At 39.6% G+C, this 12,946-nt stretch overlaps 1 protein-coding gene across 3 annotated transcripts in view; it reads right to left on the reverse strand.

Moving 5' to 3' along the window:
- LOC140210856 (bis(5'-adenosyl)-triphosphatase-like) overlaps nt 1-12,946 on the reverse strand; it is a 998,443-nt gene that overhangs the window by 279,597 nt on the left and 705,900 nt on the right. For all 3 annotated transcript variants that reach the window (XR_011889312.1, XM_072280116.1, XM_072280117.1), the window contains exon 5: nt 950-1,018. Coding sequence is in view for 2 of the 3 variants with exons in the window: in XM_072280116.1 (XP_072136217.1) it covers nt 950-1,018 (69 nt within the window). In the remaining variant the exon portion in view is untranslated. The remainder of the gene's footprint in view (nt 1-949; nt 1,019-12,946) is intronic.

Consider the following 12,946-nt stretch of genomic DNA (forward strand, 5'->3'; position numbering starts at 1 on the left):
CATAATACACTAACCAATAAAAATTAAAAACTAATAAGACATACAATGCCCATCAATTTTCTAATCATTTCTCAGTGTAAAAATACTAATCCAATTAATCCATAAACTATTTAGAGAAACTGTTTTCATTTTGATGTGAATCTGACTGCAAAGCGGAATCAAACAATTGTAAACTACAGTGAAATAACACTTTGAGCAAAAGGGTAAAAAAGGTGATTATGAGTCACCAGCTCATTTTATGTCTCATGAGTTTTTAGTTTCATTGACTTCAGTGGAAATTGGGAGAAGTGCAAACATAGAATCAATTCGCTCTCTCCCATTTGACACAATTGCTCAAAGTCAAGGCCTGCTTCAAATGCTTAGCAAAGAAATAGCTGCATTTAAGTGAAAATGATGCCTGAACTAAAATGTTAAATAACCTCATATAAAAGGTGGCACACTTGAAAATGCTGAAGTCAGTCAGTCGAATATCAATGCAATACTGCAGAACAAGGTCATGAATAGTTCCATTTTCAATGATAACTCTGTAACGTAGATGGTGATGCTGCAGGACAACACTATAGTTCTACACTCAAGCAACTTAATTTCTCAAAAGCTATCTGATCAAGATTATATTCAACATTCAGGTTACTGTTCTTCTATGTTGCATATTAACAATGATTATTAGAACACAAAGTAAATACAAAAGTTTATATTTAATTATTATGATTAAATCAAAAATAGCATAATTTTTACAAGTTTAGAATGCTGTTTGCAGTGTGTCTGTATTTATCTGGAATGGACTGTAGGCATTAACTGACAAATATTTGTCTAGAAGACAACAATAAAATAGTCTCCTAAGCGGAATTAGCTGAGTTAGTGTATTGGATACCAATTCTCTGTCACAGGACTGAAAATAAAGTGTTCTGCTTCCATAATCCAAAGTTATGCTAAAGACTTTTAAAATTACCTCCATGTAGACATTATCATTTCTTGCGAAGTCTCCCTTCTTTCTTGGAAGAATATGAATATGCACATGCTGTACAGCAAAGAGAAAAAATATATTATTTGAGTGAGAGAACTGTGTAAACACCAAAGTTAACAAGTAAACTTCTTTAAACCCTTGTGTTAAGTGAAGGCAAATTTTCCTTTGGATATTGAATTTTCACTTTCAAATATTTTTGGTATTATTCATAAAATAATGACTGGTGAAAAGGTAAAATTAAAACTACAAAAGAAGCTTTATTAGAAATCCTTCTGAAAACTATTGGAAATTAATAAACAATTGCTTGAAATTATTTTCCACAAGAATTTATACTGTTTTATATCCCAGATGACAAGATTGGCAAGCCTGGCTGATTTCTTGCAACTAAAAAAGAAAGTTGTCTGTGCCTTGTAGTTGAAGGGCTGGAATGTGTTTTCAAGTCATAGTTTCTGATGAAGAATTCCTTGTAGAACCATGATTAATTAATGGGGGAAAAAGTAATGAAAGTACATACAATGCTTAATCTTAAATGCAGAGGTGTTATTTTGTATCTTTTTTAATAACTGAAAACATAATATGAGTATTCTTATTTGAAATGCTTCAGATGTTTTGGGCTTTAGATTTTGGAATAGATAGTGAGATATCTTGGGATCGCTATCATATCCGACTCTGAATATAAGTGCCACTGGTAAGTATGTTAGATTTTCATCAGCAATGATCTTGGCAAACCGTCCCTTTTCTTAAACTTCTGCAACCAGCCTACTAAATATGCACAATTACCTCCAATTTTCAGGTCATCGTGATAGATTTTTGCTTGCTTCATGATCAGCATACTATTAAGCAGCATATGTTCACTCCAATGCTGAAAAATCCACTCTTTTAATACACATTCAAGATCTTCATTTTCCACTTTTAGCAGTGTTTTTCTATTTTTTATCTTTTGTTCATTTCATATGCGGATCACTTCTCAGAACCCCCTGAGGTACACAGAGCTGCACATCACCGGGGAACCTCCGCAGTGTCCGGTGGAATTTTCCACTTGTGACGTCATGTAAAGAAAAATTGGATTACGGAGGGTTTTGGTACTTGGAATTTCAGATAAGGGATACTCAACCTGTAATAAGCTTGTTCCTTATGTGGAGCAAAGTTTATTTTTCCCTTAAACTATGTGAAAAGAGAGACCAAAGTTTGGATTCAAGCTTCCGTGGCTCACTTCCCATCAACTAGCATAAATTGAAAACCATTTCATCATTGTTTGTCTCAACAACACATATTTATTCAGAGTTCTGGTGTGCAAAATAAAATTAAGTCCAGAATGAGATAAAGGATTATAGGAGTAGTGTGAAAAAACTCAGCCCTTGCAAGCAGTTGCTTTACATTTTCTCTTGAAATCAGCCAGACTACTATCCATTTCTTAGTCAATCTTTACATTAAAATAAGATATAAAATTAACTCCAAAGTTTATGTACACAGACAATTCAATAGCATAAACTCCATATACAGTATCTCCATACTTATAAAATACTATAATACTAATTTTAAAACATTCATACTACGCAGTTAATTAGGCAGCATCAATGGAGGGTGAAACAATTTTAACATTTAGATCAATGATCTTTCACCTGAACAGATGCATTATTCATTCTGATGAAAGATTATTAAATTGACAGGAAAACTCTGTTTCTCTCGCTCTGCAGAGGCTGCTTGATCAACTAAACATTTCGAACTTTTATCGCAGATTTGCAGGATCTGCAGTATTTCCCCTTGTATTATTGCAGTGGTGAAAGTTTGACAATCAGCCTTGCTACAGAGGTTATGTCTCCTCAGCCCATACCTACGTTCTAGCTGAGACCCTGTATAAGATTCATAGCCTCAACAATTGGTATTTTCAACCACACTCAAAATAATCTTCAAGTATCAGGACATTAAGATCAGAGTGCAGCAGATAACTGCAACACAAGTTTTTAAGAAGATGATTTATTTTGATGGAATAAAGAAATTAAAGAATAGATTGAAGTACAAACCAGGGAAGGGAAAGCTAGAAAAGAGAACATGTGCAAATGTTCATTTGCACATGACCCAGATCTGGGCCGCACCCTCCAAATATCCGGACCTGCATCTCAGTTTTTTTGCACTACCTTACTTTCCATTTTTCTATTTTCTATTTATGACTTATAATTTAAATTTTTAATACTTACTATCGATTTGTAATCCAGGGAGCCGGAAGCACAGAATCAAATATCACTATGATGATTGTACGTTCTAGTATCGATTGTTTGGCAACAATAAAGTATAAAATATAAAAATTCCGTGATTTCCCAACAAACCATAGTGCTAGAAATGTCATTACTGACTTTCCATACTCTGTTGACAACGCAATGTCAATAAGATTAATTATATTTAACTGTTGCTACTTGTAAGACAATGATTTCTCTATGTTTCACATTGGTAAATAGGACATTGTCTAATTACAACTCCTAATTACAGCAAATCCAAAAACATGTAATTGTACGTATTTGGAAAATAATGTTGATCCTTGATCCCTACAGGACTGGAGATATCTAAATTTCAATGTTCTACAAAGAATGAAGATCATCAGCTAATCCTCAAGCAAACAGGTTCCTTCTTCTCCAACGGTAGCACAAATGCTACTCTAGCTAGTTCTGGGATCCATCTGGTGTTATTCTTCAAAGTGCTTGAATTCCCCAGAGTGAAAAGTACCTGCAATGGCACGTGAGTGATTCAATGTGCGGGAGGTGTTGGCTTCTTTACTGCACTGAGACCTGAAGCTGTTTCTTTGAGAATGTCTTTTGGAACAGAACAGCAGATGGGAGTGCGTAGACTGTAAATCATTTATTTGACAGTATGTAGCTTATACCTCAAGGGACTGTGCTGGAAAGCATTTGTTTGAGTCAGTGTACAAGGGCAGAACAATGTAAAAGAAAAGTAAACAGACTTGAACTAAGAGAGACGTCCAAATTTGCCATTACCATTTCCTCTACACTCACTGCTCTCTGTATGTTATAATGACCTCACCCAATGTATGTGGGTTTTAAATGTGTGGAAGTCTATATGTATTGCAGGGACACAAGGAGTGAGAATTTAACATTTTGACTTACTGGGGGAAGGGAGAGGCAAACAGCTGATGGGAGATGCAAAAATACCAAATTGCATATTTGTGAGTGGCCTTTTCACCCAGTCACTCAATTAACATACATTTCTGGGGTTCCTTTATAATTAGGTTGACTGGCTGTGATGATAGCATACATGATTCAGTTTCATCTACACCATTTAATGAGGCATTGCAAACATGATTATGGCATTAACTGAACAGAAGCTAAGACAATAAAATACGAACAAGCTGACAGTCCATAAAGGTTCCTCTGTCCAAAGATGCCCGAAAGACACTCCTTAAAAATCATTCCTCTTTGAGAGCTTTTAGTCCCCTATTCCATTCTTGGCTTGCCTTATTGTCCTGAAATCCTGTGTAGAAGAGAACGCCTTCATTTCTAATTCTACCAGAAGGTACGGACTAATTAACAATTTCTACTGCTATTTAATGAATAATAATAAAGGTAAATTCATCTTAACTAGCTTGAGAAGCAACGCAATAACTTTGTGACAGTAATATGCCGTGTGGAACAACATATTTTGCTCTTCTTGCTTTGAAGGACATCTTGCCAGTACTATATTGCCTGGCCCATTCACGAGTAGGTTTTACCTTCCAAAAGTGGGTGGTACAGATCTTCCAGTTTTCCTGCCTCCTGATTTCTGGCCCAAAAACTGTAGAGGTGATGCACTGGCTTTTCTGAGTGTTGCTTATGAAGTAGGGGGTTAGAGAGCAGGAAACCAGTGTCGGGTCAATGGCAATGTAACAATATATTTGCTAAAGAAGGCCAAAGCAAATGCAAAATATGGCTGCTTTAATTGATCAAGTTGCGTTTAATATGCTGGCAGTATCCATATAATGTGGGCAGGGCCAGAAGACTTTAACACCTGCCCAATAATAACAATAAGACAGAGTACAGGAAGAGGAGAGAAAGCCTAGTTTCATGGTATCAAAACAACGTCTCAATGTCAGCAAAAGAGTTGTTCATTGATTTCAGGAACAGGATGGAGTGAAGTAATCAACGGTGCTGACGTGGAGATGGTTGAGAGCTTCAAGTTCCTTGGCGTGAGTATCACTAAATATCCTGTATCACTAATATCCAAAAAAGCACACCAATGCTCCTACTTTCTCAGAAGGCTAAAGAAATTCAGCTTGCACCTAAGATCCTCACTAATTTTGACAGATGCACTACAGAAGACATCCCCTCTGGATGCATCACTTTTGGCAACTGCTCTGCAGAAAGAAATTGCAGCCCAGTCTTTCACAAAAAAACCAGCCTCTCCTCCGCTGAGCACATGCAAAGTGCTGGGGAGCTCAGCGGTCGGGCAGCATCGATAGAGAGGAATAAACAGTCAACATTCTGGGCCAAGAACTTTCATCAGAACAACCTGAAACGTTAACTATATATTCCTGTCCACAAGCACGTCTTGACCTGCAAGATTCTTCCACCATTTTGTGTGTATTACTTTGGAGTCCCAGCATCTGCAGAATCTCTTGTGTTTATGCTCTCCTCCATTGACTTTGTCTACATTTCTGGCTGCCTTGGGAAAGTGGGCAAGATAATCATTGTTATTCTTTGAATAACCCGTTATTCTTTGTTTTCTCCATTTCCATTGAGCAAAAAGTACAAAAGCCTAAGAACATGCATAAGTATGCGCACAGACGGCTTCTATACCTCTGTTATAGGCCTCTTGAATGGACTTCTAATATGATAAAGACGAACTTTCGATCTGAGTCTACCTCACCATGGACGTTGCACTTCATTTATCTGCCTTCACTGCACTTTCTCTGTAATTGTAAAATTATCTCTGCATTCTATTTTTTCCCCTTTTTGTACAACCTTGATCTACTTACGTACTGAATGATCTGTTGCATGGCATGTAAATGAAGACTTTTCACTGTATCTTGGTACATCTGACAATAATACAACAATTACCAAGAAGAGGAATGAACAAATCATTCTGGAAACCCATTCTCTTCAAAGCCCAGTTGTTGGCACAACATGACTCATATTCTACATCTCATTGATTCTCAAGTCACACACTAACATTACAAACAAATTTCCCCAACATTTCCCCCTTTTCTCTTCACTTAATCTTCGTTGCGGTACCTTACAGCTACAATTTGGAGAACAGACCTTTAGACTTGCACTGCAGATGCTTTACCAGAATCTTCCTCTTTAAAAGTGTTGTTATCAGAGGAAACTTTGTGAAGATGTCTGATATTTTTGCTGGGAGTGTTACTGACTACCTGAAGCACTGGAATAACCGAGGACAGCTAAGTAATGGGACAACCAGAATACATTCAAGCAATGAAAACCTAAGTACTCGTACATAGCAGGAGACGGAAATACACACTTTTTCCCCGAGGTCCTAGGCACACCGACTTTCCAGCATGGGCAGAAGCTTCTCATGGGCGAAGTGGCATTTCCAGACAAAATCACTTGGATCACTGAAGGATGCTTGACAACTGTGGCGGGGCTTGAATGCTATTACCTCCTATCAAGTAAAACCAAGCTACATAGGTGACAACAAAATTTTGCTCCCAGTTGAGCTCAATGCCTTTCATGTTCGCTTTGACCATCAAAACATGGGGGTACCTTCACAAACTCCCACAGTCCAATGACCCCATGATTTCAGTCTCTGAGGGTGAACCTACAGAAAGCATCCAGCCCAGAAGGGGTATCTAGCCAAGTACTAAAGACATATGCTGATTAACTGGCTGGAATGTTCACTGATATCTTCAACATCTCACTTTGGCAGTCTGAGGTACCCACTTGCTTCAAGCAAGCTTCAATTATACCAGTGGTAACCTACCTCAGTGACTATCACCCAGCAGCATTTACATCCATTATGATGAAGTGCGCTAAGAGGTTGGTGATGAAACATATCAACTCTTGCCTGAGAAGTGACTTGGATCCACTTCAATTTGTCTACTGTCACAAGAGGTCAACAGCAAATGCCAAATTATTGGCTCTTCACTCAACCCTGGAACGCCTGCACAGTGAAGATGCATACATCAAGATGCTCTTCATTAACTACAGCTCGGCATTCAATACCATCATCCCTTCAAAGCTAATCAATAACCCCAAAGAACCTCCTTGTGCAACTGGATCCTCAATTCTCTCACTTGAAGACCCCAGTTAGTTCAGATTGGTAACAGCATCTCCGCCACAATCAGCATCATCACAGGTGCACCATAAGGCTGTGTGCTTAGTCCCCTGCTCTACTTGTTTTACACTTATGACTGTGTGGCTAAGCACAGCTCCAAAGCCATACTTAAGTGTGCTGATGACACCACTGTCAGTTGATGAATCAAAGGTGGCAATGAGTCCTCATATAAGAGAAAGAATGAAAATCTCACTGAGTGGTGCCACAAAAACAATCTCTTGCCCAGTGTCAGCAAGGTCAAGGAGCTGATTATTGACTTCAGGAGAAGGAAACCAAAGGTCCATTAGTCAGTCCTCATTAGGGGATCAGAGGTAGAAAAGGTCAGCAACTTTAAATTCCATGGTGTTACCTTTTCAGAGGATATGTCCTGGGTCCAGTGCATAAGTGCCATTACAAAGAAAGCATGGCAGTATCTCTGCTTTCTTAAAAGTTTGCAAAGATTCAGCATGTCATCTAAAACTTTGACAAACTTCTATAGAAGTTCATGGAAACACCTTTGTCCTTGAATGGAAAAGCCTACAAAAAGTAGTGGACACAATGCAGCCCATCATGGGTAAAAATCTCTACACCATTGAGCAGATCTACATGGAGTGGGGTCACAGGAAAGCAGCATCCATCATCAAAGACTCCCACCATCCAGGCCATGCTCTCTCCTCTCGCTGCTACCATCGGAAAGGAGATACAGGAGTCTCAGGACCCACACCACCAGGTTCAGGAACAGTTATCACCCTGAACCAACAAGCTCTTGAACCAGAGGGGATAACTTCACTCAACTTCACTCACCCCACCACTGAACTGTTCCCACAACCTATGGACTCACTTTCAGGACTGCCCACCTCATGTTCTCAATATTGTTTGCTTGTTTGTTTATTTATCTACCTATTCATTTATTATTTTCTTTTGTTGTCTTTTGCACATTGGTTGTTTGTCCATCCTGTTGGGTGCAGTCTTTCATTGATTCTATTGAGCTTCTTGTACTTACTGTGAACGCCCATGAGAAAATGAATCTCAGGGTTGGATATGGTGACATTAATGCAGTTTGATCATAAATTTTCTTTGAACTTTTTGAACCATTGAGAATATCTTCAAAAAGTGGTGCCTCAAAAGGTCACATCCATCATTAATGGCCCTCACATTCTGAGACATGTCCTCTTTTCATTGCAAACTTCAGAGAGGAAGTACAGGTGCCTGAAGACCCACACTCAATACTTTAGGAACTGCTTCTTCCACTCTGTCATCAGACTGCTGAATGGTCCATGAACCTATGAACACTACCTCACTATTTCTTTTTTAATTTTAACTTACAGTAGCTTGCTATACCTGCACTGTAGTGCTGTCACAAAGCAATAAATTTTACGACCAATGCCAGTGACAATAACCTGATACTGATTCTCACTGAGAGGCCAGTCCTACGCACACCAACTTCCCCTGTGGAATGGACCCCATGCACACCTACTCGCCCTGCGTTATGAGGCTCCCATACATCAACCTCCACTGGGGTACCATTCCACAGGCATTGGTTCTTACTGCATTACAATTCCATGCACTGACTCTCATCAGTTGGCAAGTCTCGAGACATCAATCATCTGTGGGGTACAAGTCCACTGCCATCAATTCTCATGATCCACATTTGCCACAATTCTGTTGAGTCATTCAATCTATTAATTTTTCTTTGCATAATCCAGTAAAACTAATAAAGCTAGAGAACCCAATAACAGAAATGTAACCACTCGTGACAGATTATAGATTTTGCTCCCTATATTGCAATCAACTAAGCATATGAGTCTTGGGGAGGGGAAATTATAACACCCTTGGTATATCCAAAGTGCTAATACAACATGACATGTTAAATCAAGGTTCATAATAATTGAGATGGGGAACTCAACATGAGGAATTTTGACATCCTTTCATGGATAGCTGGAACAATAATAATGCAAGCATACTGAGCGGTCTCATTGAAATGCTGCAGATCATGTATTCAATCTACTCATGCAGTGCAAGTAAGAGTGCCAGAAAGAGATTGACAATTTATTTGCAAGGCAGGATGGTGCATAAATTGGAGGATAATATACAAATGGTGTTCCCATGTAGCTGTTGTCCTTGCTCTTCTGGAGAGTCAACGTCACTGTCAAAGAGAAGAGAGCATGTCCTGAGTGATGGGGGTCCTTAATGATGGATGCTGCCTTTTTGAGGCATCACGATTTGAAGGTGTCCTGATGCGGGGGAGGCTGGTACCCATGATGGGTCTGGCAGTTTATAACTTTCTGCAGCTTTTTCCAAATCTGTGCAGTGGCCCTTCCCCACCAGATTGTGATGCAACCAGAGAGAATGCTCTCCATGTTACATCTGTAGAAATTTGCCAGTGTCTTTGGTAACATACCAGTTCTCCTCAACTCCTAATGAAATATAGCCATTGCTGTGTCTTCTTTGTAATTGCATCAATATGTTGGACCCAGCATAGATCCTAAGAGATGTTGACACCCAGGAATTTGAAACTGCTCACCCCTTCCACTTCTGATCCCTTGATGAGGTCTGGTGTGTGCTTCCTTGACTTCCCCTTCCTAAAGTCTACAATCAACTCCTTGATCCTACTGATGATAAATGCAAGGTTGTTGCTGTGACATCACTCAATCAGCTGATATATCTCATTCCTGTATCACTAATTGAAATTCTGTCAACAATAGCTGTGTTGTCGACAAATTTATAGATGGTGTTTAAGCTGTGCCTAGTCACACAATTGTGGATGTAAAGAGTACAGCAGTTGGCTAAGCACAGTATCCACAATTCCATGAACCTTCTGCAAACTTACTGACCCATTCTTCACTTCCTCATACAAGCCATTTATAAAAATCATGAAAAGCAGAACAGATCCCTGTGGAAAACCATTATTCACAGCCCTCCTGGCGGAATACACTCCATCTACTACTACCCAATTCTGAATCCTTGCAGCAAAGTTTCCCTACATCCCAATCCTCTTGACTTTTTGGATGAGCCTACCATAGGGAACCATGTCAACCACCTTACTACAATCCATACACACCACGTCTACTGTTCTCCCTTTATTAATTTGTTTTCCTAGTTCCTCAAAAAAGTCAATCAGGCTAATAATGCATGCTCTGCCATTCACAAAGCCACGCTGACCATCCCTAATCAAAGCATGCTTCTCCAAATGCTTGTAAATCCTGTCTCTAAGAGCTCTCTCCAATACAGTAGTTTGCTCACCACTGATGTAAGACTCACTGGTATATAATTCCCAAGCTTATTGCTAATAACTTTCTTGAATAAAGGATAACATTGGCCACCCTCTAATCTTGTGGTACTACTCCTGTGGCCATTGAGGAAAAGATGCAGCTATCTCTTCCCTCGCTTCCCACAGTAAATTGGGATATATCCTGTCCAGCCCCAGGGATGTATCTATCTTAATGATTTTCAAAAGTTCCAACCAAGTCTCTTTCTTAATCCCGACATGTTCTAGCAAATCAACCTGTTCTGCACTGACCTCACATTCGTCAAGGTGCCTCTCACTGGTAAACGCTGAAGCAAAGATTTCATTGAGGACCTCACCTATCTCCTCTGATTCCAGACATGTGTATCCTCTTTTATCTCTAATTAGTCCTACCCTGACTTGAGTCATCCTACTGTTCTTCAGGTTTATGTAGAATGTCTTCAGATTATGTCTTTCCATCTCTCCTACTCTCTGCCCTGACACTGATCTTACCTTGTGTTCTCTCTACTCCCCCCACTTACTCAGAGGGTTTCAGCTTGCTTTAGCACTAATGCCTTCAGTACCAAAGAAAGTTGATTGCCAAAATGCTGCTTGACCTGCTGTGTTTATCAGCTTTTTCTGCTTTTAGTTCAGTATTCCATCACAAGCCTGACTTGCCCTTTTTGTTTAGGCTTGGGAGTCAAGAAGCAAGGGCATTACAGAGTTGTGGCTGAAAGAAAATCATAGTTGGCAGCTAACATCCAAAGATACACCTTATATCAAACGGACAGGCAGGTAGGCAGGTAGGTAGAGGGGGTGGGGTGGCTCTGTTGATAGACAATGAAACCACATCCTTAGAAAGAAGTGGCAGGGGAAGGGATGATGTAGAATCCTTGTGGGTAGAGTTATGGAACTACAAGAGTAAAAAGATACTGATACAGGTCTCTGAATAATGGCCAGGATGTGGGGTACAAGTTACAATGGGAGATGAAAAAGTCACATAAAAAGCACAATTTTACAATTGTCATGGTGGATTTCAATATGCAGGCAGATTGGGAAAATCAGGTTGGTGCTGGATCCCCAGAGAGCTAATTTGTAGAATAGCCAATAATATAAAGAAGGATACCAGAAGTTTTTTTCAGACAAATAAAAAGTAAAAGAGAGGTGAGAGTGATATCCAACTGCTGGAAAATGATGCCGGTGAGGTAAATAACATCCAATGACTCTCCTTTGACCAACAGCTTTATCAGGCAAGATTTCCCCTTAAGGAAATATGCTGACTTTGGCCTATTTTATTATGTAACCCAAATCGTTATCCAGGATAAAAAGAAATGATGGACAAACTTAATAAGTATTTTGCATCAGTCTTCACTGTAGAAGGAACCAGCGGCATTCCAGAAATTTGAGAGTGTCAGGGGGCAAAAGTGAGTGTAGTTGCTATTACTAGGGAGAAGGTGCTTGAGAAGCTGTGAAGTCTGAAGGTAGGTAAGTCACCTGGACCAGATGGACTACACCCCAAAGTTCTGAAGGAGGTAGCTGAAGTGATGGTGGAGGCATTAGTAATGATCTTTCAAGAACCACTAGATTCTGGAATGGGTCCAGAGGACTAGAAAATTGAAAATGTCACTCCACTCTTTAAGAAGGGAGGGAGGCAAAAGATAGGAAATTATAGGCCAGTTAGCCTGACTTTGGTGGTTGGGAAGATGTTGGGAGTTCATTATTAAGAATGAGGATTCAGACCACTTGGCAGCACATGATAAAATAGGCCAAAATAAGCATGTTTCCCGAAGGAGAAATTTTATCTGACAAATCTGTTGTAATTCTTTGTGGAAATAACAGTCAGGATAGACAAAAGAGAGTCCGTGGATGTTGCTTCTTGGATTTTCAGTAGGCCTTTGACAGGGTGCCGCACATGAGACTGCTTAGCAAGATAAGAGCCCAGGAAAGATATTAGTATGGATAGAAGATTGGCTGACTGGTGGGAGACAGAATGGGAATAAAGGGAGCCTTTTCTGGTGGCTGCCAGTGACTGGTGGTGTCCAGTAAAGGTCGATGTTGGGACCACTTCTTTTCATGTTACGTGTCAATAATTTGGATGATGGAATTGATGATTTTCTGGTCAAGTTTGCAGACGATAGGAAGGTAGGTGGAGAGGCAGGTAGTGTTGAGAAATTAGGGAGTCTGCTGAGGACTTAGACAGATTAGAAGAGTGAGCAAAGAGTGGGCGAAAAAATGACAGATGGAACATAGTGTAGGAAAGTGAATAGTCATGCTCTTTGGTAAAAGCAATAAAGGCATAAACTATTTTCTAAATGGGGAAAATTCAGAAATCGGAGGTGCAAAGTGACTTGGGAGTCCTTGTGCAGGATTCCCTAAAGGTTAACTTGCAGGTTAAGTCAATGGTAAGGAAGGCAAATGCAATGTTAGCATTCATTTTGAGAAGTGAGAATACAAAGGCAGGGATGTGTTGCTGAGCTTTTATAAGACATTAGTTGGGC

Source organism: Mobula birostris, chromosome 16 (assembly GCF_030028105.1).
Source record: "Mobula birostris isolate sMobBir1 chromosome 16, sMobBir1.hap1, whole genome shotgun sequence".
Taxonomy (NCBI): Eukaryota; Metazoa; Chordata; class Chondrichthyes; order Myliobatiformes; family Myliobatidae; genus Mobula; species Mobula birostris.